The 27,015-nt window shown below is 37.8% G+C and overlaps 1 protein-coding gene across 1 annotated transcript; it reads left to right on the plus strand.

Annotated features, from left to right (window-relative positions):
• The first annotated feature begins 1,121 nt into the window (after nucleotides 1-1,121).
• Nucleotides 1,122-25,333, plus strand: LOC105048756 (receptor-like protein 4). The gene is given in 10 exon segments (XM_010928196.3): nucleotides 1,122-1,332; nucleotides 1,424-1,708; nucleotides 1,711-2,466; nucleotides 2,562-2,712; nucleotides 13,738-13,809; nucleotides 14,714-14,782; nucleotides 20,343-20,411; nucleotides 21,862-21,939; nucleotides 24,477-24,685; nucleotides 25,067-25,333. Coding segments are annotated over 10 exon segments (1,884 nt in total). The 5' UTR covers nucleotides 1,122-1,259; the 3' UTR covers nucleotides 25,189-25,333.
• The last annotated feature ends 1,682 nt before the right edge of the window (nucleotides 25,334-27,015 follow it).

Below are 27,015 nucleotides of genomic sequence, written 5' to 3' on the forward strand. Positions count from 1 at the left end.
CTTGTAATAAAAAATGGACATAGAAAAATTATTGTTTCTTGTATGTGGTGTTAAATTTACATAACTTCGCAATGCTGAATCCAGGAACTATGGGACTTGTCATATGGATGATCAATTTCCATTTGTCTCCTTGTTTATTTGCTTCGGTCCCTCCTTCAATATTTTTCTGAATACATTTTAGAGGAAGGTTAACATGTTCTGATTATGTAGACTATATCAATTTGTTTAAAATAAAGCTTACATGCAGAAACTCCATTTTTAAACTCACGCAGCATGCAACCATACTTTGCCAGACCTGGTCCGCCCAATCAAATTTAGATCAGGTCTGTCGAGCAGTTGAACTCGACCACCTACTCAATCGGTAACAAGGAATCTAACCAAAACCCATTTTTTATCCAGGATTCGTTAGACTCCACCGAATCAGTCGATCCATTAATGACCCAGGTCCTCTACAATAATGCCATCCAGCACCTTAGGTCATACCACAAAGAAATGAGAATGTGATAAAAGGGTTGGCGCGCTGTCACGATCCCGTGATTCCGATCCCGTGTTTCCTTTTCCACACCATAAAAATCTTTCCTTCCGTCCAGGACTCCCTGGCCTTTCCGAAGCACCTGTCAACGGAAACCTTTGAGGAAAGCACTGATTAAAAACAAGCTTTTTTCTTCATTGTCTCTCATCCAATCAGCTGAACAAGAACAAACACATCACAAAGACCGCTTAACTTCAAATTTACAACGTCATGATCCAGTTGGCGGCAATTCAGCTGATCTCCACGTAAAATCCCCTACATACTAGTGGGCCCCGCGACCTTCACTAGCTCCTCCACTCCCTCGGTGATTCCCCCAAGATGGTGGGCCCCACTCCGCATCTTGGGGCCAGCACATTGGCCGAGAATCCGGCTGGTGTTCGAGACCCAACAGCTAGGCTAGCCCGTCTTGCCCCCGCGCGAATCCTGTACCACTCGTTTCAATTGACCATCAACAGATGATGCCCCAGCTACTTCCGTGTCGTTGTTAAAAGTGTTCCGTATCCAATCCTAAACAGCGGATCCTCTCCATTATCAAAAAGCTAAGCTCACGTTGGACCTCGCTGCCTGCGCCTCGCTCCCTCCTTTCCCCCACCGATCCAAGCCGACGACCTCCGCCTCCTCGTTCTCCTCCAATCACGCCTTGTCCTTCTCTCGAGTCCTCTTTCTCTCCTCCCTTTTCTTGCTTTACTTCTCCCTCTCTCGCTTCGCATCGCCCCACCAAGCCAAAATGTCTCTCTTCTTTCTCCTCTCCCTCCCCCTCCTCCTCTCCACCCCTCCCTCCCCGGATCCCTTCACCTCCGGTAAGCTCACCCTCTTCTCATCATTGTCGAAAACCCTGCATTCCTGTCCTGAACCTCCTGATGTCTGTTTCTTCTTTCTGTCGGAATGCAGGTGTCTCCTACAACATCGACTGCGGTGGCGCCGCCAACTTCACCTCCGAGTTCGGCCGCCCCTGGCTCGCCGACCGCTTCTTCTCCGCCGGCTCCCCGGCGGTGGTCGCCGAGCCCCACCGCTTCCCCCAGCCCCAGGAGTCCACCCTCCGCTTCTTTCCCCCCAACTCCGCCGGCAAGAAGAACTGCTACTCCGTCCCCCTCCCCCCTGGTCGCTACTACCTCCGCACCTTCACCGTCTACGACAACTACGACAGCAAGCTCCGCTCCCCCAGCTTCGACGTCTCCGTGAGGGCACCCTCGTCTTCAGCTGGCGCTCCCCCTGGCCTGAGGACGCCTCCCGCTCCGGCGCCTATGCCGACCTCATCGCCTCCGTCGCCGACGCCACCCTCGATATCTGCTTCTACTCCATCGCCACCGACCCCCCAGTCGTCGCCTCCCTCGAGATCGCCGCCGTCCACCGCCTCGCCTACGACGGCGGCACCGACCTCATCCTGGTCAACTACGGCCGCCTCTCCGCCGGCTCCGCGCTCTTCGGCCCCGGCTTCACCAACGACTCCGATGCCTTCTCCCGCGTCTGGCAGTCCGACGCCGACTATCGGAACCACAATGTCAAGATCAAGGCCCTGTCCGCCGGCGGGCACCGGATTCTCGGCACCAACCAGCCGCCCAATTACTTCCCTGCTAAACTCTATGAGACCGCCGTCACCACCGTGTCCCCGAGTGCTGCTCTCGAGTACCTCTTGCCTGTCGACACGAGGCTCGACTACATGGTCTGGTTCCACTTTGCGGAGATTGATTTGGGAGTCACGGCTCCTGGGCAGAGGGTGTTCGACATCTACATCGATGGGGAGAACGTGAGTCGGATCGATATATTCAAGCATGTCGGGAGGTTCACTGCGTTCAAGTGGCAGTACATTGTGGAGAATTTGACGAGCTCGCCGCTCAGCGTGAAGCTTGAGCCGGTCATGGGGAAGCCAATAATCTGTGGGCTGGAGAACTATGCGATGGTTCCATTGGACCTGGCTACTATCCCGAGTCAAGGTAAATGGATCAGGTGAATGCTTGAGTTTGAAGGGAACCGATGACTTGAATCAGAGATATTGACCTTTTTATTCCTTTTGTTTCGATATTGATAGTAACTGCAATGAGGGCGTTGAAGGAATCGCTTCGGATACCGGACAGAATGGGCTGGAATGGGGATCCTTGCGCTCCTTCCTCCTGGGATGCTTGGGAGGGGGTCACTTGTCATCACAGCAAGGATGGCTCGGCGCTCGTTGTTACCCAATTGTAAGTAAGGCAATCTCTTTTTAATCGTTTCAGATCATGTTTCTTGTTTTTCCTGTCGTTTGGCAGTATTTGTCTGCTTCAAATTTCCGGGAATGTTGATTCTTTGGTGTCACTGGTATCGCAACCATCCATCAAATGATACTCTCTCTTGGATGGAACATCTGCAATACATGTGGGAAACACCAGTATCTGTAACTGAAACAAAGAGGTCGAGCTGGTAATGGCTAAGCACTACCTGACCTTACCCTGATATATTCCCTTTTTAGGCCTGGCACGCATAGCTTCACAAGCAAGCTGCATTGGCCTTGTCTAGATTTAAATCTTGCTGAAAGTTTCTGACCCCAAGTCTTAAGCATGGTAGCTGCTATAAATACCATCAGTCGAAAATCATTCTCCATGTTCATTATTAGAAGGATCATCCTAATTAGGTTCTGCACATATCTGGATAGTATCTACAAGTGAAAAATCCTGATGGGGCATTCAAACAACAATGGTGGGCCTCTTGTAAGGAGAGTGTCAAAGGACCTACAATTCAAACAATAAATTAGTCTATTCTCATAGCCCATTCATACTTTTTTGACAGCTTCATTAGTCAAAGTTATAGCAATTGAATGGAGTAGTTAATCCAAAATATTGACTTCTTCATAAGCTCTTGCACAAGAGAGCCTATACATCTTTTAATGCCTCTGTATTCATGTAGAAGGCTTTGCCAGTTACATGTCTTCCCAGATCTCCATAGGTGATTAATAAAATTAAAACTTTTTTGGACTATGAGTCCTTGTGCATCTCAATTTTCTTCTATAATTTCTTGGAACAATAAAATATGCTCCGGAAATCCATGGGCCACTCTCTAAGGTTCTTCTAGCATCCTTAGTTTGGAGAAAAAAACCTATGAGGCCTGGAAAACATATGCGTCCCGCTTTGTAAGGTCTAATTATTTGATGAACCAAATCCAATGGACCAGTCCAATAGTCACTCACCGCATTATCCCTTTGTTTTTAAAAAATTCAAGATCAAATGAGGGGTGCCTGTTATCCGCCATACATATGCTCCGGGATTTGGATTGGTCCACTGAACCTGGTCCATGTAATAATCTCCCATGTAATCCCAAATAGTTTTAGTAAATTTTCCAAGAACTCATACCTCGTCTCACCCCTTTAATGTCCCCAACAGTCTAATTCTATTGAGATTGCACCCAACCTTGTCTTTGTCGACTATGAATTCTTGCAGCTTTGAGACTAACCATTTTGATATGCATGCCTACTTATATTCTGGCATTTTCGGATCCTTCCTATCATCTTGAGACACTGCCATAGGATTCAACTTCCTTTCTACCATGTTTGACATCTTTAGGTAGTTTGTCACTAATCGGCACTGCATACTTGCAGATTCCCACATCATTTTCCCGTGGTATTGAGGCCAGTTTGGTTTGTGCAAATTGACTTCATCCATTGAGTCTTCTTTTGCTGCCAGTCTATTCACAGGTGTTTTCCCCTTATTTCCAATATATGCCAGAGAGAACTTGTAGTTTTACAATAGAGGCAACAGTCTAAAAGTTCACCTGTCTGTTGTTGTGCGTTGAAAGGCTTCCTTTGTAGGGGTATTGCTATTTACAATGACTTTTATTAGGTTTTATTTGTCACGCCCCAAATTCAGGACATAACACGGCCATACTATGAAGGGATACAGTCCATAATAACACGAAGCCAACATTCATCTTCTTAAATATAATAATAGATGCATCATAAATAAAAGTAATAATAAAATTCATTTCAAATTCTTAATTAAACTGAAACTGATTCATAGTATCTAAATCTGAAAGCAAATATCAACCCAGTCTCGAGATTCATAAATAAATAACTACAAGTATATGATCATAAAATAAACTAAACTTTCACTATAAAATTTTCAAGCTTGCTTCGTAGATCGCCAGCCTGGATTTTCTTCATTGGTCCTAACTTTATTCCTCTGTACAAAAAAAAAATATGAGCTATATTAGTCCAATAGGTAGAATCTATGCTTTCTTACCAGATCAAGCATAAGTTTTATTTTTATGATAATGCAATATTAGAAAGTAACAGATATTATAAAAATAAGCATTTCATATAACATATAATAAAACAAGTCATAAACCAATCATGCATGCATAAATCATGTATATTTCACAATCAGGAATCATAAATCATTCTTGTCATATATTCGTGTCATATTTCAAAACATTGCTCACAGATATTCGTGTTAAGGTCACTATTATATCCACGACAGAGCCATGTTTCTTAATCGTTAGAGTTCTTGTTTCGTGTGCCAACTTTATACCCATTGGTGGGGCCATGTTTCGTGTGGATGCTAGCTTCGGATGTCGACCTTCCCGAAGGGATTCGTTCATAGCTATCTGAGAACCTTTGAAATTCTTATATCTTTTTCGTAAAATATACATATACATAGATGGAAAAATAATAAAATTTATGCTTTATAATTATGCTATTTCATAAAATACATTCATGGAATCAATACTCATAATAAAATATACTTTTTCATACATATGCTGATTCTTATTTTATGAAAAATATGATTTCATCAATAACAATTCTTTGCATGAAAAATATGATTATTTAAAAATAAATAAGAAGCATAAGATCCACTTATCTCGACCGTCTTAGAGCTTTAGTCTTTCTTAAATAAATTAGATAATCTTATTTAAAATATTAAATCATGATCAATTTTCATTCCATATATTCAATAAAATTAAATAATAAAAGAAAATGGTTGACTGGGGACCAGTCCGATAGACCATTCGGATACTAAATCGATTAGAAGTCATCTCACTGAGGTCAACATGGATCTCTAAAAGAGGAAAAGATGGCCCGATACAAGATCTATAGATCTTTCTTAAAGAGAGGAGGAGAGAGAAATTTTAGAGAGACAAAAAGAGTGAGAAAATCTTAGAGGGACTTTAAGAGAGAGAGAAAGAGAGAGAGGGAGAGAGAGGAGAGAGAAAATCCTCTCCTTTTTTTCTTTTTCTTCTTTTTCTTTTTCTTCTCTTCTTTTCTTCTTTCTTTTCTCTTCTTTGGTCGAACAGGAGAGGTCATGAGGGAGGTATGCTCGTGGTCCGACAGGGTGTGGCAGCATGGTCGGTGATTCAACAGCAGCGATCGACTGTAGTGGAGCCAGAGATGGTCGGCGGCGTGGTTTAGCCGGCAAGAAATTAGAAAATAATCGAAAAAATAGGGGATCGCTCCCTTTCTTTGAATTTTTCTCCGGTCATTGGCGATCACCTGTGGCCATGACCTTCGAAAAGATAGGTAGAGAGGTGGAGGTCCAGATTAGGGGTGAGACGCTGCAAACGACGGCGTCGGTGGTCAGAAAAGGGAGAACAAAGTTCGATCAAACAGGAAAAAAACAGAGTTTTTGTTTTTATGGGATTTCGACTAACCCGACGGCCAGCGGGGATGCACGATGCCATGGGAAGGAGGGGAAGGAAGAGAGGAAGGAGGGTCGGGGCTTACCTTCGACTTCGGTGAAGTCTCCGGTGAGGATTTGAGGCAAATACAAAGAGGGCGTTGGCGGCTTCAATGGGAGAATCCAAGAGAAAGAAGAGGGAGAAATTGGTGCTTATCGTGGCCGGCCATGGAGGAGGAAAGAGAGGTTTTATAGGGCTCTTCCTAGGGTTCTTATTTGCCCTAGGAAACCCTATCCTAATCGGGCACGGAGAAGAAGAAGACTCCCGTTGGGAGTCTTCGTTCCAAATTTTTTTTTTCATGTGGGCTTGGTGGTGCAAAATCGGTGGGTTGGTTTATTAGAACCGGATATTACATTCTATCCCCCTTAAGAAAAAGGTTTCGTCTTCGAAACTTAGCGTACCTTCATTATCAAATAAGTGAGGATATCTTGACTTCATATCATCTTCAAGCTCCCAAGTAGCCTCTCTTTTCATGATTGCTCCAATGGATCTTCACATATGGAATTATGCGTCATCTTAGGACTTGCTCTTTTCGATCAATAATTCGGAGGAGAAACTCTTCATAGATTAATCTTTATGAATTTGCAATGGCTCATACTTTACTAATTATTCGGATCAGGTACAAACTTCCTCGACAATGAAACAGGAAAGATATTGTGCACTTTGGACAATTTTGATGGTAAAGCTAGTTTGTAAGCAACATCTCCTATTCCGCTCAAAACTTTAAAAGATCCAATATAGTACAGACTTACCTTGCTATGTCTCTCAAACCTTACGACACCCTTCGTAGGTGATACTCTTAAGAAAACATAATCGCCGACTCGAAATTTCAATTCTCTCCTCTTTCTATCAGTCCAACTCTTCTGTCTATTTTGTGCTGCCTTGAGTCTTTCTTTGATCAGATGAATTTTTTCTCTAGCATCTTGAACTAACTCAGAACCCAATAATTTTTTTCACCGATGTCATCCCAATGCAAAGGAGATCTACACTTTCTTCCATATAAGGCTTCATAAGGTACCATCTTGATACTAGAATGAAAACTGTTGTTATAAGCAAATTCTATTAGAGTCACGTGATCGTCCTAATGTCCTCCAAATCGAAAGTATAAGCTCTCAACATATCGTCAGGAGTTTGGATTGTCCTTTCAGATTGGCCATCGGTCTGAGGATAGAAAGCAGTACTAAGTCTCAATTCGGTCTCCATAGCATCTTGAAATTTTTTTTAAAATTTGGATCTGAATCGTGGATCTCGATCAGACACAATACTTATCGGAACACCATGTAGGTGCACTATTCCATCAATATACATCCGTGCTAACTTATCAAGTGGAGTACCAACTCGAAAGCGTAAAAAGTGGGCTGATTTAGTAAGCCGATCAACAATCACCCACACTGCATCATTCTTCTTCGCTGTCTTTGGAAGCCCTATAACGAAATCCATCGTAATATGCTTCCATTTCCATTCTGGTATCTTCAATGATTTTAGCAAACCTGCAGGTCTTTGATGTTCGGCCTTCACTTGCTGGCATACCAAGCATCGAGATATAAATTTAGCTATCTTCTGCTTCATTCTGTTCTACCAAAAATATTATTTTAAATCTCTATACATATTTGTACTGTCAGGATGAACGGAGAAGCGAGATTTATGAGCTTCCTCCAAAATTTTCTTTTTTAGTTCGAGATTTCTGGGTATACATAATCTGTTCCAAAAATATAGAGTACTATCTGAATGAATTCAAAGCTCAAGTCGCAACCTTTTCTCTATATCTTTTTTGAAGTGACATAAATGAATATCATTCTGTTGGGCCACTTTTATCCGTTCAATCAATGCTGGTTGTACCATTAAATTGGCTAACATATTCTTAACATCAGTACTTATCACTTCAATTCCCAAATCTTCAAGATCCTTCAGAATTTGTCGTTGAGTAGAAAGCATGGCTGTCACATTTGCTGTGGATTTTCTATTAAGTGCATCTGCCATCACATTGACTTTTCCAGGATGATATTTAATATTTAGATCATAGTCTTTTAATAGTTCAAGCCACCTTCTTTGCCTCATATTCAGCTCTTTTTGAGTAAATAAGTACTTTAAGCTCTTATGGTCAGTAAAAATTTTACATGATTCTCCATATAAATAATTTCACCAAATCTTCAAGGCAAATATTATAGCTACCAACTCCAAATCATGTGTCAGGATAGTTTTGCTCATAGGATTTCAGTTGTCGAAAAGCATAGGCTACCACCTTATCATCCTACATCAATACACAGTCTAACCCCTTTTTGGAAGCATCGCTATAAATGACAAATCCTCCATTACTAGAAGGTAAAGTAAAAATTGGGGTAGATATCAATCGTTGCTTTAAATCTTGAAAACTTTGCTCACATTCACTGCTTCACTCAAATTTTATCCGTTTCTAGGTAAGCAGGTTAGAGGAATTGTAATTTGAAAAAATCCCTCGACGAATCTTCTATAATAATCAGCCATGCCTAAGAAGCTTCTAACTTCAGTCACATTAGTTGGGTGAGGCAAATTCACCATGGCTAAGATTTCTTTCTTAGATATTATATGGTCGAAGAAGACGACACTGTCCAACCAGAACTCATACTTACTGAGCTTGGCGAAGAGCTTCTCTTCTCTCAAGGTTTGTAGCACAATCCTAAAGTGTCTCTTATGTTCCTCTTTACTTTAGAATAAACTAGAATATCATCAATAAAAACAATAACGAATTGATCCAGATATGGCTTGAAGATCCTGTTCATCATATCCATAAAAGCAGCCGGTGCATTGGTTAGTCCAAAAGATATTACTAAAAATTCATAATGGCTATACCTGGTTCTGAATGCAGTCTTAGGCACATCTTTATCTCTAATTCTTAGTTGATAATAACCTGATCGTAGATCAATTTTGGAGAAGACTTGAGCACCTATAGTTGATCAAATAAGTCATCTATTCGAGGAAGAGGATATTTATTCTTTATAGTTACTTTGTTCAGCTCTTGATAGTCAATGCATAATCGTATGCTCCCATCTTTTTTTTTCACAAATAACACAGGAGCTCCCCATGGTGATATACTTGGCCGGACAAACTTCTTATCCAAAAATTTTTGTAGTTGAACCTTTAGTTCATGTAATTGCACAGGAGCCATCCGATAAGGAGGTTTTGATATAGGTTCGGTCCCTGGTGTAATATCAATTTTAAATTCAACCTCACGATCTGGAGGCAGCTCATCTGGAAAAACATCATAAAAGTTCTTGACAATTGGAATATCGTCCAACTCTATCTTCTCCTTCTGGGCATCCACTACATAGGCCAAAAATACCTTGCATTCTTTTCTTAAAGCCTTCCTTATATTCATAACTGAGATGATATTCGAAGAAGGCTTAAACTGTTTGGGTTCCGCATTATGAGCTTTGCTTTGAAAGAAGAACTGTGGCTCATCCGAAAATTGAAATACCATTTTTTTTTAAAACAATCAATATGTGCATGGTACGAGGATAACCAGTTCATCCTAAGAATAATGTCAAAATTATGCATATTTAATTGAATCAGATTTGCTGCTAATTCTCTTTTTTCTATTTGGATTATGCAATTCTTAAAAATAATGTTAGCAACAGCAATGTTCTTAAGAGTTGTGCTAACATATAACGGCTCAATTAATTCATTAGGCATACAATTCGAAGTAGCAAACTTGAGAGATAAAAGAGTGAGAAGAATCGAAATCAAATAGCACACGAGCACCTATGGAATTGATTAGGATAGTACCTGTCACCACTTGATCACTTGCATTGGCCTCTTGTTGGGTTAAAGCGAACACTCGTGTATTTTCTTTCTGTTTTTGGTCAGCTGGTCTGGTAGGTTTGGAGTTATGCTTTTTCTTATTTGGGCAATTATGAGTCGTATATCCTTTCTCGCCACATGAGAAACATGCTCCTATTGTCTTGAGATAAGGTTCGCTATGATTTTTGCCGCAGTATGAACAGAATGTAGATTCTTTCTTCTTATCAGAGTTATTATTTTTAGGATTTTTTTGCTAATCCTTTGAATTTTCTGCTGATCTTGGCCTCTTTCTATCTTCTTTTTTCAGATTTGATCTTTTTAATTCTGACTCTACCTTCAAGACTCATCCAGCATGTCCTTGTAGTCATTGAAAATATGAGAAGACAGACGAGACTGAATTTCATATCTTAGATCTTGTTCAAATCTGTTGGTTTTGCTCCTTTCGAACTCCATAAGCTGGGGGTAGAAGCGGCCTAGCTCGTTAAATTTGTTGGCATATTTCAGTACTGTCATGTCATCCTTTTGCTTCAAAGCTAGAAACTCATTCTCTTTTACCAATCTCATTGTCCCAAAAAAGTACTGATCATAAAATATCCCTTTGAACTCTTCTTAAGTTAGCTGGTCATCATTATTCCTGTAGGCAGCTTTTGTTGCAGTCCACCAAAACTCAGTGTTTCCTTTCAACATAGGCACGGCTAATTTGACCTTCACATTCTCGGGATACTGTAAGGTATCGAACATCTTCTCCATCTCTCGAATTCATATCTCTGCAACCAAAGGATCAGGTTCGCCTTCAAATAGTGGTGGGTTGAGTCTTCTGAATCTCTCATAGTATGACTCCATAGATGATGTAGGTCAAGGAGCAACTTGTGTCTGCTGCTACTGGATAAGTTAGGCCATCACCTGACATACTCTAGCAATGTCTGCCTGAGTAGCCGGTGCATTAGGAGCCTGCTCAATCGGTTGGTTGGCAACTCTCCACGACGTCATTCTTGCTCCTTTTGTCCTAGCAGCCATATTTACCAAGGTTTCATCCTCCCTGTCGCTCATCGTTTTCTATCCAAAATTTAACGTTATTCCATTTCTATAACAGGACAGTAGTATAGTTAATAAAATTTATTCTTCTTTATTTCATCAAGTCAAAACCTAACTATACATGACCTAACTATCCACTGCTAGATTTTAAGTTCTACCCATGATCAAACCTATAGCTCTGATACCATAAAATGTCACGTTCCAAATTCGGGATATAACACGGCTATGCTATTAAGGAATACAGCCTATGATAACACCAAGCCAACATTCATCTTCTTAAATATAATAACAGATGCATCATAAATCAAAGTAATAATAAAATTCAATTCAAATTCTTAATTAAACTGAAACTAGGTCAGAGCATCTAAATTCAAAAGCAAATATCAACCCAAGTCTCAAGATTCATAAATAAATAACTACAAGTCCATGATTATAAAATAAACTAAACTTTCACTATAAAATTTTCAAGCTTGCTTCGCAGATTCCTAGCCTGGATTTTTTTCGTCGGTCGTAACCTTATTCCTCTGTACAAGAAAAAGAAAACAAAAAGAATATGAGCTACATTAGCCCAGTAAGTAGAATCTATGCTTCCTTATTGGGTCAAGCATAACTTTTATTTTTCATGATAATGTAATATTAGAAAATAACAGATATTACAAAAATAAGTATTTCATAGAATATGCAATAAAACAAGTCATAAACCAATCATGCATGCATAAATTATGTATATTTCACAATCATGAATTATAAATCATTCTTGTCATGTATTCATATCATATTTCAAAACATTGCTCATAGATACACTATTATACCCATGACAGGATCATGTTTCTTAATCAACAGAGTTCTTGTTTTGTGTGCCAATTTTATATCCATTGATGGGACCATGTTTCGTGTGGATGCTAGTTCCGGATGTCAATCTTTCTGAAGGGATTCGTTCATAGCTATCTGAGAGCCTTTGAAATTCTTATATCTTTTTCTTAAAACATACATATACATAGATGGAAAAATAATAAAATCCATGCTTCATAATCATGCTATTTTCATAAAATGCATTCATGGAATTAATGCTCATAATAAAATATACTTTTTCAATCATATATGCTGATTCTTATTTTATGAAAAATATGATTTCATCAACAATAATTTTTTGCATGAAAAATATGATTATTTAAAAATAAATAAGGAATGTATGATTCACTTACCTCGATCGTCCTAAAGCTTTAGTCTTTCTTAAATGAATCAGGTAACCCTATTTAAAATAGTAATTCATGATCAATTTTCATTCCATATATTCAATAAAATTAAATAATAGAAGAAAGTGGATGATTGAATGATCAGTCTGATAGACCATCTGGATACTAAATCGATTAGGAATCATCTCACTGAGGTCAACATAGGTCCCTAAAAGAGGAAAGAATGGTCCAATACAAGATCTATAGATCTTTCTTAGAAAGAGAAACAAGGAGAGAGATTCTAGAGAGAGAAAGAGAGAGAAAATCTTAGAGGGACTTTAAGAGAGAGAGGAAGAGAGAGGAGAGAGAAAATCCTCTCTCCTTTTTCCTTTTTTTTTCTTCTTTTTCTTTTTCTTCTCTTCTTTTCTTCTTTCTTTTCTCTTCTTTGGCCGAACAGAAGAGGTCATGAGGGAGGTTTGCTCGTGGTCCGACGGGGTGTGGCAGCACGGTCGGTGGTCCGGCAGCGGCGATCGATGGCGGTGGAGCCAGAGATGGCCAGTGGTGAGGTTCGGTCGGCGAGAAATTAGAAAATAATCGAAAAAATAGGGGACCGCCCCTTTCTTTGAATTTTTCTTCAGTCATTGGCTGATCATCGACAGCCATGACCTTCGGAGAAAATAGGTAGAGAGATGGGGGTCCAGACTTAAGAGTGAGACACTGCAAACGACGGCGCTGGTGGTCAGAAAAGAGAGAACAAAGTTCAGTCAAACAGGGAAAAAATAGAGTCTTTATTTTTATGAGATTTCCGACGAACCCGACGGTCGGCGGGGATGCGCGATGCCATGGGAAGGAGAGGAAGGAAGGTCAGGGCTTACATCCGACTCCAATGAGGTCTCCGACGAGGATTTGAGGCAAACACAAAGGACGTCGGCAGCTTCAACGGGAGAATCCGAGAGAAAAAAGAGGGAGAAATTGATGCTCGTCGGGCCATGGAGGAGGAAAGAGGGGTTTTATAGGGCTCTTCCTAGGGTTCTTATTTGCCCTAGGAAACCCTATCCTAATCGGGCATGGGGAAGAAGAAGACTCCCGTTGGGAGTCTTCATTCCTTTTTTTTTTTTCATGTGGGCTTGGTGGCCCAAAACCGGTGGGCTGGTTTATTAGAATCGGGTATTACATTATTCATCCTATAAGCTACTAAGATGTTCTTTCCTGCAGCAAGTTCCACTCATCAATACTATGTCCACTTTCATTTGTTGCACCATTTTAGATCTGGTCATCAAATGTTGGTATTTCACCATGTTTAGGACCATCATTTCTATTAGTTTGTTTTTGGTGTGCTCATTAAATTCGTTTCGTTTCAACTTTCTCACAGCAAGGTATTCTCGAGTTTGAAGCAAGAGATATTAGAGAAAGCATACTAGGCTACTTATGGTATCGAATTAAAAACAAAAACATGCTTGGTGTGTTTCTCAGCTTGTATATTTTTCAAATGGATTGTCTAACATGACTTTTATTCATGGTTTCAATACATGCACCTTTTGATAACATGCTTGAACTTTGTGTTTTTGGCCTTTACAGGGATCTAGGGAGTCAAGGCCTGAAAGGTTATATTAGTGATCAAATAAGTTTTCTGACAGACTTGGTAAGCTTGTAAGTATCAATTTAATTTTTTCTCAACCCATATGCGTTCGCTATTTTAACTTTCAAGGTCAATATTTCTTATTATATAATTGTTACATTCGTTCTTGGCCGTAACAAGGACACACCATCTGATAGATCTTGGCATGCCTCTCATGTTGACAAAAAACGGATGGCTTACTGATGCTAAGTTGATTCTAGATTTTCTGGAATTCAAAAATGGGATGGCACATTAAGTCTTTAATTTTACCATCGTCATGAATTTTACTTAACTGAAAAGTTTAGCAGAAGCAGAACTAGTGAAATGCAGGCAACTAGGGACTCCTGTTCAAGTAGAACAAGTCAGGTAGGCAAGATTTATATAGCTGAGGCCACTCAATCCATGGCTTATCCTGTATGTTGATTTACTTGGATGTCTATGATAGTAGAACTTACTATTTAAGGATGAACTAACTTTGTTCAGTTTTTTTTTTCCTTTTTTCTTTTCCAATTCTTTCATTCATGAATTTCAGCATATAAGAAGTTAAATACTATTTTCTGGTAGTCAGTGTAAGCAATTATAATTATAACTAATTCTACCAGGCCTCTTCTGGTTGTATCTATCTGTTCAGTTCTTTATACTTTGTTGCTGGTATAAATCATTCAGTATGCTCTTACCAATTTGTTTCTTTTGCCCCAACCTAGTTTCAATTATTGATGTGCTGAACTTATAAAAACTCCTAACTGATTCTTTATCAAAATCATCTCCTAAAGTGACTCTATATGGTGTCTAGCCAAGCTAAATATTTGAAGTATGATTGTACTTATGGTACTATTGATTGTTGCTTATAATTTGTTATATTATCTTATACTTATTGGTTGTTTGGCTGGCCGTTATGTGAGCAATGTTTATGCATGTATTATTTCTATTGGACAGGAACTTAAGCTCTAATTCTTTGGGAGGAACTTTGCCGTCAGGTCTAGGTCAAGGATCTCTCAGAAAGTTGTGAGTGCATATTTGCTTTTCTATTTGCAAGTTAAAACGTTGCTCTTTTTTCTTGTCCTCCCATGTATATTGCAATTTGTTCTTGCTAAATGTTTCTTTAGAATAGCTCCTTTATGCTGCTATAGAATATTGGTTGTTGTTTGTTATATTTATTCGCTCTGCTTTTGCTTTTGGCAAGGAAAAACATATTTTCTACAATAATTACCTGCATCTCCCTGTAAAGATGAACTTAATATGAATATCAGTTTGATATTTTTGTTTTGTAGGTACAAGTGATTGGTGTTGAGTGTAGACTCGGTATTTTTTTAATTTTTCGTTTGATACACAAAGTGCCTAAATAATATTTATAGTTGGTGATACATGCATATGAAACACATCATGATGTTGAGTGCAGATGGAATGCTAGTCATCAACATGGTGCAATATGCAACGCAACTAGTATGCTGTTTTCACTGTGGCAATCTTGCACAGCTTGAGCTCGACTCATTCCCAAAATCATGCTAGCTCGAGCTTGGCTTGCTGGCTATTAAATTTGCTTGAAAGGATGACCAATTAGCTTGGCTTGCTGGCTTGTTAGATCAGATGGAAGTGAGTTCCGGAAATACCATAATCATCAACATAAACGACCACCCAGTCTCACCATAAATGTTGTTGTTAACCTCCACTTTCACCATTGTTGTCGTTCACAAGGAGAAGAATGAAGCATGGCAAAGTTGATACCACCTTTGAGGCTTGAGTTATTGGGTTGTGGGCAAGCTATTAGGATTTGGAGAGGATGGTGAGATTAGAATTGGGAGGAGGGTGATGGGGTTGGGCTTCGAGGGATTAGGAAACAAGAGGGTAAGAGGAGAAGGGAGAGGAGAGGTGTCATAACGGATCAAGAAAGACAATGGTTTAGGGAATTAAGATTCAGGTCATCAATGGGTGAAAGAAGTTGTTTTCTCCCTCAAATTGGGCCATTAGATCTTGTTCTAACAGCTAGAATGGTTATTGATATGTATGGAGCCATCAGGTTAAGATCTAAGGTCTAACGTAAATCTTTATATAACAATAATATTAGTAACTCTAAAATATGCTTTTGTAATAATAAAAAAGTAATATATTACATTATTTATATATTTATTTTGTGTGTCTTTAGCTATTTTGTGCTGCATGTAGGTGAGCTAGGCATTGCTGATGTTTGGCTTGTTTGCTTGTTGAGCAAGCCAAAATCCAGCTAATTTTGATCTAAATGCGAGTTGCTTATGAGCAGCTCTTTTGTTTGGCAGCCCTCCTGCTGGATTGGCAGGTTGAAGATTCTTTATATTCCAGTTCAAATGTTATTAACAATGCCATATGTATTTATCTGTATGTTTACGCATTTACACACCCTTATCCGATATTATACTCTTTGTTGCTGCTGCATGATATTCACTGATTTTGACCTATATAATCTTTGTTATGTTCTGATCTGTCAACCAGCTTTTTTTCCCTTTTGACAGTATAGAACAATTGCCAATTCTAACATCACTGGTTCAACAACATCCACTGTAATTACCAATTCAACATAACATAGAGGACGATGAGATCATGCAAGGAGAAAGATTAATGATTTCCTTTCTATGAAACTTGCAGAAAGTTGTTGCACTGATTAGAAATCTTCTATCTTATACATATGATCTGATGTAACATTATATAATATCAAAGACAAACTGCGAAGCATAAACTACCCTTTAACATCTAAGAATGAAAAAAGACTTTGTCAAGAAAAAGCTACAGATTTTAAAATCAGGAAGCTCAAATTTCCTTATGTTGAAGAAATTAGACAAAAACTTCAACAAACCTTTTATAGAATATTTTGGGGGACCATGTATGGGACTATTTAACAGAGTACAACTTGTTCATCTGTCCCATTTGTTGTAGAATAAGTATTGTCACCCAGATATCCTCTAAATTGACTAAAGATGTGAGTTTAAAAATTTGGTTACCATAACAACGTAGAACCTCACTTAAAAAAACTAGCTGGAAGTATTATGTGGGTTCCTTGGCCTTATATAAGTATCCAGAATCTATTTATTGTATAACCAATATGGGACTAAATACACGTCTGCATGGGTCCTCGTATATTCTCCTCATTTAAGTCTTAGTATCATCGTCAAGCTAAGAATACCACAAATCCAGTCACAAACATCACAATCAATGTATGGTCAATTCAAATGGGCTCATGCCACAATGTCCTCTAGTTCATATGGGTATAGGCTAGGTTCGCTCTAATACTATTTACAACAACTTAGGATATTACCCAAAAAGGCTAGCCGAAAGATGTTGATTTCTTGGCCCTGTATAGTTACCCAGGATCTACACATTGCGTACAGATGTAGGACTAAGCACACATCCGCATGAGTCCTCATAGACAACATTGTTGTTGTTGGTTATAATGATGGAAGTGAAAACATAAGAGCTGCAATATGATTTGCTTACCACTATTACAGCATGCCACAGGGTAGTAAAGCATCACTTGTTGAGCTATGAGTTAGAGAGTGGATCATCATTGATGAGGCCATACAGTTCTTCTAGACATAAGGTTAATTATAAGTACATTGTCAATGGCTGCTATTTCTAGGGCTGGATAAAACCTAGCTTACTTTAATCCATCAACTTCAGCCAGAGCTAGTATAGCCTTAGCTCATGCCGATTGAAAGGGATTGATTAACAATCTGATTGTTGAAGAGAAGCAAGAAGAAATGTTTTGAGAGGAGATAAACATGACCTGATGTAAAATAATCAAGTCCATCCTGTGTTGGAAGGGCCAGGTGAGAAATCATCACATTCGCAATGATTTCAGAATAAAGAGTAGCAAGAAGACCATCCATTGCATGATATAACGTATAATATTCATGTATAGGATGATAAAAACTAGAATGATGTGGATTATCAACTTGAGTTTAAAGTCTGTACTCAACTAGCATATAAGATTATATCAAAACTTACATGTGGATCTAGAAGACTTTATCCCAAAAGCCCTGGAGTTGAGTATGAGACATACTTAATGTTGTTTATTAGTTTATCTTCTGTTTGAGACTTATTTTGTGTCACCAATTTGCCATTTTCATTAATTTTTGAGCTTAACTGTAAAGTCCTGGGGATCTTAACGCATTAGATATTCTGTAAGGGACTTTTTTGCAAAATATGTAATCAACCAGCTTAATTTAACTAGTTTCTTCTCTTTTCACTGGTGCCGGATATGCAAGGTGTGCATCTGGCTTTAGGAGAGTGATTATCCATAGCCTCATTAAAATCTATCCTTTCTTCTCTCTTCTTTTTTTCCATTGTTATCTTCTTTCCTTTTCTTCTGCTTCTTTTTTCCCTTAACCCTACACAACATAAATCCTAGATTAAGAGACTGCAAAAGCTAACACTTGTGGCCACCGAATCCTACCTGCTGGCTCCCTTATTGGATCGGTGAGGCTTTCTGCAGCAGCTACCTGTTTTTGCTGCAGTTTCTAAATGCAGCAACTTTTTAAGCAGCTATCTCAGTCTGGAACAGCTTAATTGAATCTTTAAAATTCTGCTGTCATGTTTGCTAAAAACATGAACAATTACCAGCCCTTTTCTCACAAGAAAGTCTGGATTGATCTGAAATCTCAGATCGGAAAACTGCTTCATTATCCTTAGCTTCTTGAGATTATTTGTTTGAACTCTGTGATTCTTGATAGCAGAGTCCTACACACTTTGACTTCGGTGAGCTTCCAACTCATTAGTGTTTACTATGTACAGCAGACTGCAAAAGGAGCATAAAGACAACTTTGAAAGTGATTTGCAATGTTTCATCCTCAATTAAACTTCAATGAACTACCATTGAGCCTTCTTAGAATCTCTTAGTAACCTCTTAAACAATGCACATGAAGATTTGCTGCTTGGCTTAAACTTATTGTGATGATATATCAGCACTTAGATTTCACAGATCCGAACATGTGCTTTTATGAATTTGCACGTGTACCAGTTCCAATGAGCATTTTTATATCTGATGTTTTCCTATTTGAGCAATCAAGACTATGGTTTCATTATTGTGCTTGCACTCACATAGTTTGCCATTCCCTGGGTCTGTCCTACATTAGACAGTATATAATCAAAGATAAGTTCATATGCCTGAGACATTTACATTTTGAGTCAGTTGCTTTATTGCTAGTAAATATTTCATTCTTTGGGTTCAATAGATCATTGACAATGTTATGAGGGATTAGGCTGGATTGGCTAATAAAATGAGAAGATTTTTTTATCAGGAAGATAAGCAGCAATATTGGAAATAATTTGTTGGACAAAGAAATTAGCAAGTTGACCCATAGCATAATTGTAAGGTAGACTTTAAAGTGGTACAGAATTATAGGTTCAATGAGTTGACATTTAAATGTGTAGGAGCCTTTTTTAAATGGAGCCTATTCAAGGCAGCAGTCATCTTGTGTGAGCACGATCGAGATTAGTTGAAGTGCACAAAAGTACACTTAGATGGGATGACTATCTTATGCTTTTGAGGGATTTTGGTCCTTTGTGATTGTTCTTTGTTGGAAGAGGGGACATTTTGTTTAAAGAAAAAGAATAATAAGTGGCTGACTGAACATATTTGGTTGAGGAGAACATCAGATTTGCAAAATCCTAGAATCTGAAGCTAGAATTGAAAAAAATGAAGCAATTGTTGTGAGAGGTAATTCTGTTTAAAGGATGCTGTGACACACCTGCAAGCTTTTTGTGATAATGTTAGAATGCATTGAAATCTTCTGATATGCTGACTGCAGCTGTTATGCTGAGCTAAAGGTTTTAAGTACCAATCCATACTGCTTGGCGGGTGTTTTACCATACTAGATACTGGTATGGTAACAGAGGCTTGGTATGTCACTGTATCAACACATGGTATGGGTGTTGTGCTGACTCCATCAGTGTACCATGTATTAGTATGGCGGGTGTGTCATATACAATGCCCAGTAAGGTGCTCGCACTGGATCCTTTACCATGATTTAAGACATTTGCTAAAACTTATTCTAAGGAAACTGGTTACAATAATGACAGGACTATATGACTCTATGAGCAGTTTATATGAAGAAATTAGGAAATGATGGTAAAAGAAAAGAAAGGGATAACTATGAAACAAATTAATAGTTATAGTAATAGAAGAATAGATTAAAAAACTTATGATGTGAAGAAAAAAGAGAATAGCTTGTCATGTTGTTATATGTCCGAGCAAGGAGATGTTGAGGACAGAAATAATTATTATATGCCAAAAGGATCAAAGGAGGAAAAAAACAGAGGAAGACAAGATAAAATGTCTTGACCATTCATAAGTTTTTTTTTTTTTGTTTAAATGCATTGACTTGAAAGGCCATTTTCCTACCACTACAATGTCTAAAAAAATGCCTGCAGCAATTATGCGATGTTATTTAGAAAGTTTATAAAGCTATCAGATGCTCTTGATGTTAAAAATCTGAAAGCTTTTGTTTCTGCTAAAAATTAATCATCAAGCCATCTCAAGTTAACTGTTTTCATCTTATATTTATTGATCTGTTTTGTTTTTCTTTGTTATGTTCAGGGATTTGTCATCCAATCTGTTTTCTGGGAGTATTCCAGACAGCATAGGCTTATCCAGTTTGCAACTTGTGTAAGTAGATTCATTTGTTCATGTAGCAGCCTTTTGGCTGTTTATTCACTATGGTGGTTGTTTTTTTTTTTTTTTCCTTTTTACTTTTTTTAAAGAGCAGAAATTTCTTAGTCCTTGTTGATAGCTTGCCGATATATAGTTGTTCATGGAAACATTTTGGAATTTATTATCATATCTTCAAATTCTAATTGTCAATTATTGTGATATTCAACTCTGTAGATTAGTTATCGTGTGATATGACAGAGAGGTTAAGCTAGAGAATTCTCATAGGCAATAATAAACAGGCAATGATTTTGTTGTTAAATGAAAATTCCAATTAAGTATGATTATGCTGTTTTTGCTTCAGCTTTGATCATCACTGGTTTTAATATTTGCTTTACTATGGGTTCTAAATCTCCAAATGCTAGCTTTATTTGTTTTTGTTCTTCATGAAACTGTTGGCTTATCCAATGTGGTTTCAAGGATAGTAGTTCTTTTTTTTTTTTTTTCCTTTTAGAGAAAAACCACTACCCTTTTATTCAAAGATGAAACAGGTTACCCCCTTTATGCAATATGTTTGAATGCTAGTGAACAGCTATAAATAATACCTCTTTGTAGCTGTATGAATAAAAACCATGAAATCCATATCTTAATATGCCTCCAAAATAATCTGTCCATGGGAATGAAGCTTCTTGTATTTGATGTGATATTGAGAAAGCAAGATAGGGTACACTTTGTTGGGATTCTTGCAGTGGGAAGATGAGATCACTTGCTAGCAGTAAGCTCATTAAAAATGTAATGATTATTGTACACTACTATTAGTGCAGTCAAGTATCTCCAATGCCTCATCAATTTCATAAAGTCATCATAACTTAAAATTTTGAAGTACAATGACTAAGCAGGTACAGTTGACAACACTAAATCTGATTGCTCCTACAACTTCTCATTAGTTCTTTTGTGGGGATCATTCCACTCTGATTCTCACAATCACCATATTGCCCTGATGAAACTCCTGGTACTTGATGTGAGACATCAGCAAAAGACTTGCAAAGTTCATTGCTAATATATAATTTTCTTCAAATTTCTGTATGCTAGTTGAGAATGTGATGATCGAAGGTTTCAGGAATTTCACAATGCATGGATTAAGGAGGTAAAAGAATATGGTCAACGAGTCTAGCAAGTAACACCATATGACCTGCTGCTCAAATAATAAGACCAGCCAAGTTGAGATTCAAATGATATGCAAATAGAAGAGACATTAATGGAGGAAATCTAGTTTTGAATTCAGAGTGTAGCTCTTTGTGGTCAGACATTAATGTGTATGATATTTTAATATAAATTTACGCTATGATCTTGAGATTTCTATGAGTCAGTGCATAAATTATTAGAATATCAACTTCAAAAATACCCTTGCTGAATATAATCTCTTTTTATTTGCAGAAATTTTAGTAATTTTTGTTTTCTGTTGCAGTTTACTTAACAACAACCAATTGGAAGGACAAGTTCCTGAAAAACTCTACTCAATCGGTGTACATGGTGGAGTAATAGAGTAAGCTACCTTCAAATGCATTATTAAATATTTCAAGTTGTTCGTGCAAAAGTATTTCTTGCTTATAGCTGGACGGATATTTGTTATTTACTTTCTCTGATAAGTTGTAGAAACTTAGTTATATTCTTTGGACATATAAGGTAGTATCTAATCTACTTTAAATATTTAAAGAATTTTTTTTTTTGCGTGTGTGAATTTAGGTCCAGTTACTCATATATATTATTGTAAACTGACAAAATTAATACTGATTTTAAAACAAAAAATATTTCCATGGTGACATTGATCTAACTAGAATACCATTAGTATTATAAATCAATCATAGTTGCCCCCATAGTTCCTGGGCTTTTTCCTCACTTTCACTAACTGCAGCTGTTAAGGTGGGGGAAAAAGTGAGATAGCTTCATGTTATTAGAGTATTAAGTTCCTAATTAAGTCCAAAGCCTTCCAAACCTTCTTATGCATTTTAATTGTATTTGCTGGGATCCAAACAATTGGTAATTTGATATCAGAGACCATGTTTGAAGTTCAAGAAGCTAGAGTAAAACCCACTTGTGGAAATGACAACCTGATGGGAATGGAGTCTTTGCGGAATTTCTTTAGTGGGATTAGAGCTTGGTTACCAAAATTGACAGTTGGTACAGGAGTACAGATGCTTTTAAAATAAATTGTGTGCGTGTGTGAGAGAGAGAGAGCAGGAAGTTGGTGTAAGATGATGATTTTCAGTAGGGTTTCCTCAGTAAATCCAGTTTCCTGGCTAGATGATTCTGAGTTCTAACCAATAAAGTGTACAATTGACAGTCATTGTGTCGTAAAGCATAGAGTAAAGAGCCATCACTGACTTTATTGCCCAGGATATTGTTGGAAAAAAATGATCAAATCGCCTAGATAATAACTGCTATGTTGTTTATATGATTTTAAGGTACTATTCTAAAGAAAATAAAAACTAAAAGAAATAGAAGATTGAAAAGAGCTTGCTTGGATTGAGGCGCGTGAAAAACATTGTTTTAAGAACATGATTCGTCCCCTACGTACGGGAATTCGGCGATCTCATCCTCGAGGTACAACAACTTGGCTCAGTCCAATTTTTCTCTAATGAGCACAATCATTGAGAGGCTGACCTAAAAGACTTCAAATGCCCAATTAAGAAAAGAGAAATTCTTTATGCACCACAGGCAGTGTAAAAATCTGACGTGAGCGCACCGCCTTATCCCATTGGTCTACGTAGTCATCATTTTTCAATGCGCATTTAATGCCTGCAGTTTTATTTTTTCGTTTAAAATTTTGAATGACGAAAATACTCCTATTCTTTGAAAAAATTATGACATCTTATGTTCATTTTATGACATCCTGCATCCAAAAAGTTATAATTTTTGTCCATAGGATGTCATAATATAACGCAGGATGTCATAATATGTATAAGATATTATAATTTTTTTTCCAAAGAATATGGGCATTTTCGTCATTCAAAATTTTTAAATGAAAAAGAAAAGCTGAAAATGCGTGTTGGAAAGTGGTTGGACAAAAATACTCCTTCCATATTATGACATCCTGGGTCAAATTATGACTTCTTAGACGCGCGAAGACATAATATGCTACAGGATATCATAATTTTTTCCAAGAGCGGAGTATCTTCGTCATTCAAAATTTTCAAACAAAAAAGAGAAATTGTGGGCATTGGAAAGTGATGACTACGTGGACCAATCAGACAAGGGGTGTACTTCACGTCAGATTTTCTGCACCACCCGTGGTGCACAAAGAATTTTCCTTAAGAAAAAAGAGCGGAAAAAGAAGAAGGAAGATGGACTCTGTCTTAGAAAGAAAGAGAGTGGAACAAAGCACGAACATGTAGAGAGAAGAAGAGAGACTGAATTTTTGATTGATTTCAAAATAGACGGATATAAAGCTTATTCATAGAGTCTATTCGGATTATCGAGAAGGTGCCATAATTTCGAAAAGATACGCTGTTTTAAAACATTGTATTTCTTTGGAAACCAATGTTTTCTTCCGAAGAGTCAATCTCTTTGGAAAGTGCTGTCAATGTAAAAAGAGTTTTAAAGCTTTCAAATTACTAAAGTTTAGGGGATAAGAAATTTAAATCTTTCCCTTTTTAAATAAAACTCCAACAGATATGTATAAGATGGTGCTGTATTCCTAAAATATACATGGAATCTTGACAAAGTGCAAGTTCTGCCTTCTGCAGTGTTCTTTAAACAAATCCCATCTGTCCATGAAGGAGCTATGCCTGGATTATGGATGCTTTCAAAATAGAAACACAGATAAATATGCATGCATGCCACACACACACACATGTACATATACATGTACATATGCATGCATGCATATACATGTACATATGCATGCATCCATATACATATATATGCATATGCGCATGTATGCGTACATATGTATGCACATACTTTGGATTTTGTTTGCTCATGTGACATTAATACACAAGCGAGTGATGACTTTGCCAGCGTACATATAATTGCTTTTCTTTGTACATTTTTTTTCCTTTCATAATTTCGTATATTTGTCAGTCTCTTAGGTAACAAAGGCCTATGTGGTGTACCTTCTCTTCCTGGCTGTCCTTACTTCTGGGAAAAAGGAGGTTTGTCAACAGCTGGTAAAATTGCAGTTGGTGTTTCATGTGGTGTTGTTGTCATTATGCTTGCCCTACTGATCTACATATGCTGCATTAGAAGAGGAAGCAATGACTACGATTTTGAGCTTCCTCAAGATTTAATCTGTGAGTATAATATCTTGAATGATTTTCTTCTGTTTTTTTTTATTTATGCTTGCTTTGCTTTGAAATATAAGTTATCATGTATATCATATATCCTACTCTGTTGCATCAGTAATTCATGACAAGATCTTTGCTCCAAGTTGATCTAAGATTTAGCAATAGAGAAGATAAAAATTTATATTGTTTTGTTTACTTAATGCATTCTTCAAAATAGAGGCAGCCCTTCTTGGACAGATTATTTTAATTGAAATAATATTGTTGCCATATGTACCTATTCATGTTGGATTTCTTGCAATATAAGTTGGTCAGATTATAAATATTTGTATTACACTGCTTGTGATGTATTTTATCTATCCTGATATATGCTGTCTGGTTCATTTTCAGCAATTGCATCAAAAAGAAATAGGTATCAGAGGCAGAAGTCCTTGATGCTTCTTGAGATGGAGACTCAAAATTCTAATGGATTCCCAAATACCCTGAATCCTATCAACAACCTTTCAAAGTGAAGATGCTCAACCAATTTATTTTTTGTTCTTTCAATTATAAGAGGTTTAGTCAGATGCCTTTCATCTTTCCCCAAATGGAGCACCCAGCGGGCGATGCATGGAACTGATTGGTTTGATCCTGTTCCAACATGCCCAAAAAAATTCCGTTAGAAAAACTGGCATAGGTTGTAGGATGAAGCATGTGTATCCATAACAAGTATTTTTCAGTGAAAGAAGCCAAATTTTGTCATTGGTTCATGTTGATTAGTTGTGATATCAAACCTAATTGGATTTTGTTCCAGTCAGGTATGTATTATGTATGTTATTGGTATGTACATTAATCCATCAAGATGAAGTCGTTGCTGGATAAAGTCCTCTGGTTGGCAAAAAATGCAACGTTCCAGTATAACATGTAATGAGCTTGAGGAATTCTGATATACTGTAGAATGAACAATTTGGATAATAAAGATTAATTATTTTACCATTTGTTGTTATCACATTCTGTCTTGGGAAGCTTACTGGTTGTTCTTAAAATGGCAGTTTTCAACTTTACTGTCTATATTCTCACCTTATATGTTCTTTTTTTTTTTTTTCTTTTTCAATTGCTAGACTGGAAGTCATTTGTTATTGAGATCCACAAAACGGTTGCAAAGATAACCTCTGTCAAAAGCTATTAAGGTACTAGGTGTCCCCTGCAAGTGTTTCCTGCTTGATCAGCTCAGGGGCCCTTCATAAAGTTCAAGTCATGAAACAAATTAGCCAACTTGTTGCGTGCATCAAAAATGGTGGAGATCTCGCTTCTTAGGCCACAATCGAATGTCAATATTAGTTGGTGAGCGTATGTGGATAACTAACAAGTATTTCGAGGTTTAAAGAACTTTTGATGGAGAGGATTTGGTCATCTTCTATATGATAGATCTCCCTTCCCCGCCATGATGTGTATGTGCCGGTATGCCATGCTCCTCTTGTAGCTTATTTGTCCTCCATGATTCGAGATTGGTGGCATTGCTGGGACCTTTTACTGGCTAAGGGTGTTGACGGCCCAAGCCCGTGCATTGTCGATAAAAGGCTAGTATTGGTAGGTATTCTTCTAGCTGTTCGCACACATATCTGTGATTGGTGCTGCTGCTCTCACTGTTTTCTTTTTCCAACCACTATCGTCTGGCCAATGCAATGCATGCTGGAGCATTCATAAATTATTGGATAAATTATAAAAATATTTTTTTATTTTTAATATAATTTTTATTTATATTTTTTTAATTTTAAAATATATCAAATTAGTCCTTCAAATTGATAAAATGCTCCAATATGATCTCATCGTTCATTTATCAATAAATAATATTAATTTTTTATTTCAACAAATAAAAATATATTTTTTTAATATTGGATGGATCGCTGGCAAGAAAGAGATAGAGATACAGAGAGTTGTTATGGAGAGGGAGGATGGAATCGTTGAGGTTGGCATGAAAGAAGATGATGGTGTCAAAGGCTTCATAAGCGAGATTAGAAGAGGAGGAGGAGGAAGGGTTAAGAGGAAGGGGAGGGGGAAGGAGAGAGAGCACTCATGGCTTGGAGGAGGAGGAGAAGTGAGAGAGCAGAAAAGGAATGAGGGGGAAAGAGGATTGGCTGATAAGGTAGGTGGAGGTGAAGGAAATCACTATGGAGGGAGAGGTCTTACAAGTAGATTTAAAGAAAAAGGAGGAGGAGAAGTAAGTGAGGAAAAGAGGAAGAAAAATAAGGGATCATCGATGAGGAGTGGGTAGAGATAGAGGGAGTTGCTATAGAGGAAAAAGACTCATAGACGAGTTTGGAAGAGGACAATAAGAAAAAAAAATAAGAGGAAGAAAA

This window comes from Elaeis guineensis, chromosome 7 (assembly GCF_000442705.2).
Source record: "Elaeis guineensis isolate ETL-2024a chromosome 7, EG11, whole genome shotgun sequence".
Lineage (NCBI taxonomy): Eukaryota > Viridiplantae > Streptophyta > Magnoliopsida > Arecales > Arecaceae > Elaeis > Elaeis guineensis.